Source organism: Cariama cristata, unplaced genomic scaffold, assembly GCF_000690535.1.
Source record: "Cariama cristata isolate BGI_N322 unplaced genomic scaffold, ASM69053v1 scaffold20048, whole genome shotgun sequence".
Taxonomy (NCBI): Eukaryota; Metazoa; Chordata; class Aves; order Cariamiformes; family Cariamidae; genus Cariama; species Cariama cristata.
The window spans coordinates 15,450-21,939 of record NW_009631974.1 but is presented as its reverse complement, the minus strand read 5'-3'; the positions used below and the strand labels follow the sequence as shown (position 1 = coordinate 21,939).

At 53.1% G+C, this 6,490-nt stretch overlaps 1 protein-coding gene across 1 annotated transcript in view; it reads right to left on the bottom strand.

Annotated features, from left to right (window-relative positions):
• Positions 1-4,216: 4,216 nt before the first annotated feature.
• Positions 4,217-6,490, bottom strand: part of EPHA7 (EPH receptor A7) — a gene marked incomplete at both ends in the record, with an annotated part of 5,070 nt that continues 2,796 nt past the window's right edge. Inside the window, one exon of the mRNA XM_009706180.1 lies at positions 4,217-4,898. Within this exon, the coding sequence (XP_009704482.1) occupies positions 4,217-4,898 (682 nt within the window). The remainder of the gene's footprint in view (positions 4,899-6,490) is intronic.

Sequence of the window (6,490 nt, the reverse complement as noted above, 5' to 3'; positions counted from 1 at the left end):
GGACCGGGTGCCGTGCGGAAAGTCGGGGATTTCTGGGAGCAAGGATGCCCGAGGAGCAGCCTCCGCATCGCAGGGATCGCAGCCCAGCTTTGTTCATTCTTTTAAAAAAAAAAAAAATTTGCCACCCCTACACTAGCTCAGATTCCCAGCTGTTGCAAGCGAGCAGGTCGGTTCATTATCCCGAGCCGCGGCAGCTTGGAGGCTCCCGGCCACGCTATGACAGGAATTTGTCAGGAGGAGAAAAATCAAAAGCAAGACAAGCCTGGGAAGCAGCAGGACTGCTCTCTCACCCCTTCTCCCTGGGTTTATAAATACAAAGTAAAAATTCAACACAAAGCTGATTTAGATCCAGACTTTTTCCTTTGCTGGCTTCTCCGTGCAACTGAGTTATCACTTGGTACTGGGAAGGTCAGAAAGTCAGCGTGATTCCAGCAGACAAAAATACAGTGCCCCCTTCTCAAAGTCAAAAGGGACAAAAGCCAAGAGACCCACGACTGCCATTGTTCTAGTGAGGGGTTACCTTGCCATCATTAGGTTTCAGAGTCCAACACCAGCAGAGAAAGGGTTTAATAATCTTCCTCGAGGAGAACAAGTGAAATCCACCAAGCATGCTCACCCAAGGTCTCAAATGATTTCCCCAGCCTCCCAGCGATCCCCGCTCCCGCTTTTCCTCCCACCTCCTCCCCAGCACGATGATGCATTGCACCTTGACCACGCAAGGAAGCCATAAAGCAAGGCTGAGGGACAGGGCAGAGCAAGACGAATGGATTTAATATCAACCCAAACGGAGCGTGGGCTATCACACCAAATGAATTATTCATTCTGGATTCAATAACAGCCTCCATTTCGCATTGACCCACAGCTCTCACGGGCACGAGGTGCCAAAGAGGATGGGGTAGGCAGTCCCCCCAGGTTTCTGGGTACGGCGTGCCATCGCCCAGCCGAGAGCAAGGCAGCTTCCCACCACCCAGGAGGTCTGTGCCAAACCCCAACCAGCCCGGGACGGAATCAAATAACCGAGCAGATCGATAAAGAAAATCTCCGTCCCTCCTACCCCCATCTTAGCGTTGTGGTGGTAATGACCCCCCATCACTCTGACCCTAAAACACGACGATAATCTCTTCGGGACTCGAAATACCCCCGATGAAGATTGCGTTCTGCCTGTGCCTTTCGTGAGCAGCTAAGTGCCGATAAAAGCTGGTATTAATGAATCCCTCGGCGGCCCCGAGCTCTGCTGTCAGCACGAAACCGCTCCGGTCTAATAGCCCCATGATAGGCACAGCCTTTATCCCAGGGGGTGGGAGGGAAGAGAGAGGGCTGGGGGAGCTAAACAATTCAACCTATTTTATTTTTTTTTTACCCACCGCTGAGGAATTAAGCCCATTTTCTCAGCCTTAAAATATCGAGGGATTTTTTTTTTTTTCCCTTTCTTTCTTTTTTTTTTTTTTCCTTGGTGACAACTCCCCCAGGCTTGTTAAGTGGCTCATCTCAGGTTGACGAAGGCTTTGAGCAGATGTCAGGAGTACGTGCCTCCCGGGAACCGAGGTGCCATCCTGGCAGCATCCCTGCAAGGTGAACCCAGCAGGTGAACGAGGAAGGGGACTACGACCCCTTCCAGAGCACAAAGACAAATAGAAAACCAACATCTTTTTATTTGTAAGCCTTGCAATGTGCCACCTCCTGCCCGCCGACCTTGGGGAAGGGCAGCAGTGGACTCGGGTTTTCCCTCGTGGTCTCCAAGGAGGAGCTTGATGGCCAAAGGGTGCACACGAGCTACCAAGAAGCCCCAGTCCAACCCCAGGTCAGATTTTTACTCAAACGCAGTTAATTTTCCAACAGTCCTAACGTAAGCCCCAACTTAGGCTTTTAGGACTGGTTTTAGTGAACTTCCAGGAGGGGATGGCGAGTTCATTGGTCTTGGGTTCCGCGCCAGCGTTGAGCAGGACCCTCAAACGCACAGGTCCCACGCACAATCCCAGCTCTTTTGTCCGTCCTCCTGACATGAAGACTGGGAAATACTCTCACAGGAGTGGGAGAGGGGAGTTATCGGAGCTCTGCTCTGGAGACAGCATCATACCAGCACCTGACAGTACCCATAGGGTCATCAAAAAAACACGGTCCCATCACCACACACATACTTGGTGCCATTTAACCACCTGCTTGGTCTGTACCCACAGCGTACTTCGGTGCCGGTCAATCCATAAAGGATGCTTCTACCCGCTTAGACCTGCCAGGATCCTGAATTTTCCCCTCAAGGAGCACGAATGCAAAGCGTGCTCCCCACGCAAAGGCAAAATGCTTGCCGGGAGCTCTGCAGAGCCCACGCTTGGGTGGCGCGAGGGCTTTTCTCCTTCGGCATCAGTGCTGCCAAGGAGCGGGAGCACAGCTGGAGACGGGCACCGCGGTACAGAAAACCCAGCAAATTCCCACTGCACGGGGGTCTGCTTTGATGGCATGAACACATCATGACCGTTTTGGGGTTTGCACGAGAAAAGGAAATTAAAAAAGCCACAGAGATGGGTCTAACGCCCACCCTGAGCAGGTTTGCTCCCATGTCTCTCGTCTCCTACTGTCCTCCATCCTCTGCCCTGCCCCAAACTACAAGCACAGGGTAGGTGCACCACGCTCCTCCCGGGAGTTAAGCAGCATTCCGGTCCCCAGCTTCCTCCACCACCCCAGCCGGCAGCAGATAGAAAGGTCAACACCACCGAAACCGGCAGCAGTTTTACATTATGATTGTCTTCCTCCATTTCTGGCAAAACAACATTATTTCCCAATTCCAGTCTTTAGCTAAAACTAGTATTTATTTTTCCATGATGAGAAAATGTCATTTTGCCATAAAACCGTGTGCGCTCTCTGTTTGTTTATTCAATAGCAGACGAACGTCTCGCCAGAAACGCCCCGATTTGCAAAGAGCCCTCCCTCCGACGGAGCGCTTCAGCTCCTCACAGGAACAGACCATCTCCTGGTGGGAACAAAACCACGTTCAGGATCAACCACAATCTCAAAGGAATTCACCAGCAATGCCGCTCGACGTGAAAGCAAGACGGTCTCCCAGTTGTTGGAGCCCTGGCACGGGAAGACATCGTCATCCCCGCCTTGGCCAGCCGGGAATGTGGTTTTTCATGGTGAAAACCTACACAAGTTCCCAGGTTTAAAGCAAATGCGCAAACAAGTTTCTCCATAGCTCGAATCCCAGCTTTGCCATTTCCATATACCCGGAGTTACAGGTGGAGGAGAAACACCATGGTAGCCACCCCAAGGAGCATCACAGCCAAGCCTGGTGCCACACATGCTACCACCTGCACCAAAAGAGGTCCAAGCCAGACTTCTTCCCATCACCCCCCTCCCCAAAAAACAGCCCTAAACCACTTCGACACCTGCCTTTGACATTTTCCTTCTTCCCAACCCTTCCTTGACCTGGCGATGCTCACCTTCTAGAAGCTATTTGGAAAGCGCCGATGAAAAGGAGTTAGCTTCTCATGCAAAAAGCCCTCCCTTCTTCCCTCCTCCCAAGCAGCGTACAAAAACAATACCTTAATTTGGGAGAGGAGAAGAAAAGGGCAGCAGGTAAAGCTAACAAAACAAAATAATCCTCCAACGGTATTTAGAAAACATTCATCAGAACGGCGAAAGGAGATGAAAAGCAGCAAGCGCTATTTCCATATTTATAACCCCGCGCCGCGGACGACTCCAGCAGGCAGCAGCATGCTGGTGGCGTGGCTGGGGAAACCCAAAAAACCAGCAAAAAAACAGCAAAACAATTCCAATTAACGCCAAGAACCAGAGCAGCTTTGCTGCAGTTGGGCCCAACGGTGGCTGCCCGGCTCCTGCAGCTTTGCCGGGGAAATAACGAAGCAGATGAAAGCGGCTCAGCCTGCACGGCACTTTGAAGGCAGCAGAACACAGAGGCGGCTTCCAGCGGGCTCAGGGCGGCAGCTGCACCGACACCCGCGTCCTCGCCACGCTGCTCGCCGAGTTTGGCCACTGAGCGGAGGACACCGAGAAGCCACCGGCTGACCGCCGCTCCCCAATCCCTGCCTTTTTTACCGCCGCTCCCAAATCCCTGCCTGATCCCCGGAGCAAAACCGCTTCGGCGCAGAGCTGATTTCACAACCGACATCGCCCAAAACAGCTTGTTTGGGGATAAACATTTGGTTAAGCAAAGCTTAAAAACAACAAAAAAAAGCACCTTGTTACCCAAAGCCAACCTTACCTTTGCAAGCCACGTTGTTCTCCGGCTCGTAACCGGCCTTGCACGTACAGCGGCCGATGGGGACCATCCACTCCCCGTCCCCGTTGCAGTACAGTTTGATGGGTACGTCCACCTCCTCGGCGTTGGGGATGCAGGTACCGCGGGCAGTCACTAGAGAGGTGCTCTCCGCTCCTGTCATCGTCTCCGGGAAGATGGCAAAGTTCTGCACCACGCTGGGACACTTCTTGAAGAAGACCCTGACAGACAGCAGAGACATACAAGCCCCGTAGTCCTGGAAAGCCAGGTAAAAGCCATTGCGGGTCAGGGGCCCGAAACTTCTCACTTCTGTGTTCACCTTCATCAACCTGCCACCAAAGTCCACCTGGGAGAAGCTCTCGTCAGCAGCAATGGTGTCCACTTTGAGGTAGGGCGCCTCCGTCCAGAAGGCAGACTTCTTGGTGGCAATGACAGAGTCTGTCTCGTAGTAGTAGAGGTTGAAGGTCTCCTTGCAGGAGCCGGGGACGTTGGGGAGGCTGCTGCAGTCCCGCACAGTGAAGCGCATCTCGGTGTAGATGCGGTGAGCTCCACGTCGGTTGATGAATGTGGTGAGGAGCCAGTTGTTCTGGTTGGGCTCGAAGACGTTGCACACCTGGTACGTACGGATGGTGTTGAGGTTTTCGTCGTAGCCACTGACTTCTTCCCACTGCAGAAAGGAGAAGGGAGAAGCGGTGAGAGGGAGGCAGAGGGACCGGCAGTGGCCCGTGACCACTCACCCTGCACAGGGCAGGGCTGGAAGGAGAATCCCAAAGCCCCCAAGGGGATCAGGAACACGGTGGGGGACACGCGATGTGATGCACGTGCGGAAACACCACCCGGGCCAGCACCAGCAGAAATCCTCACTCTCTTGCCCCTGCACGCCTCTCCCCATCTCTCCCAGCTGACGCCAAAACATCTTTTCCACATGGGCAACCACCTTGGCTGCCCTGAGAAGACATTAAAACCCCAAGAAGGACAGCCCAGGCACCCGGAGGCAGGAGGGACAGCAGCACACGAGGTTACAGCTTCGTTAAAGCCCGAGACAGCACGCCGGCTGGAGAGCGAGCCTGACCCCAGGCTCTCGGCACAACGGGACCATTTCCCCCGGCAAAGAAAACTAACTAAATAAAACATTACCGCCACGGAGAGAGGGAATATAGATTTGCAATTCGATTTATAGAAGGGCATTAATACAACCCAGGCTACAATTTCAATTAAGGGTCAGCGGCAAACTGTGAATAGTCTATGATGGCATTAGAGTCCTACAGACAGATTTACAACCCCATAATCCATTCATTTTAACTAACCCATGTTTACAGTCTCCTCATAACAGCATTATTCATATAGCAATCTTTGAGCAGCACTCTGAATATCATGCATAATTTCCAGGAGCGATGCCATAGCAGCGCTCACGCGTGTTTGTGCATAGGTGGGGGCATAACGGCAGATGCGCGATGCCAACCTGCCCCGTCACGTTGAGTCTTCCCAAAGAGCTGATGCACCACGACCAACCCTGCAACCTTACAGATTTGACCCTCTTCCATTTTCCATTAAACCACCACGTGCCTCACCTGCTCCCCAAGCTTCTCCCTTGTAAACCACAGCCCTGATGTAAAAAAAAGTAGGGTTTTATTTTGTTTTCAAAGCAAGGACCTCTACAGGCTGCCAACAAAGGTGGCAGAACGTTTGGTCCCGGGCCCACCTACTCGGCTTCGCTAAGTTTAAGCAAAGATCACAGCTCAAGGTTGCACACTGTTGTTAAGCACTGTTTACCAAACCGGCAATAAAACCTCACGCATCCAGCCGAGCGCGCTCCCTTCTCATCCCACACCACGAAAGCACCGCAAACACCCCTCTCCATGCTGGACAAGCCGTGTGGATTCCATGCCCTTTCATTAACAGACATCTTTTCACATGAGAAAGCTGCGAGGTCCTCCCCGATCGCGGGGGTTGGCATCGTTTCCCCTTCCCACCCGGGCTTGGCATTACAGCCCTGTCATCCAATTAACGCCAGACAACGAGCTCTCTTCCAGCGCTCGCCCACCAGCATTAACGCTGGCCCCACTGCTCCGCTGTCTTCACGGTAGGAATCCTCCTCTTCCTCCCACCCACCACCTCCTGCGACCCGGTCGGGTGCGCGGGAAGGGACCCAACCCGCTATCCTTTTATTCCCGGGTGCCCACCAGGGAGCTGGCTCTCTTGCCAGCTCCTTCTACCCAGCATCCCCTCTGCTTTGTTAGGGGTTCTTTTTGGGGGGGT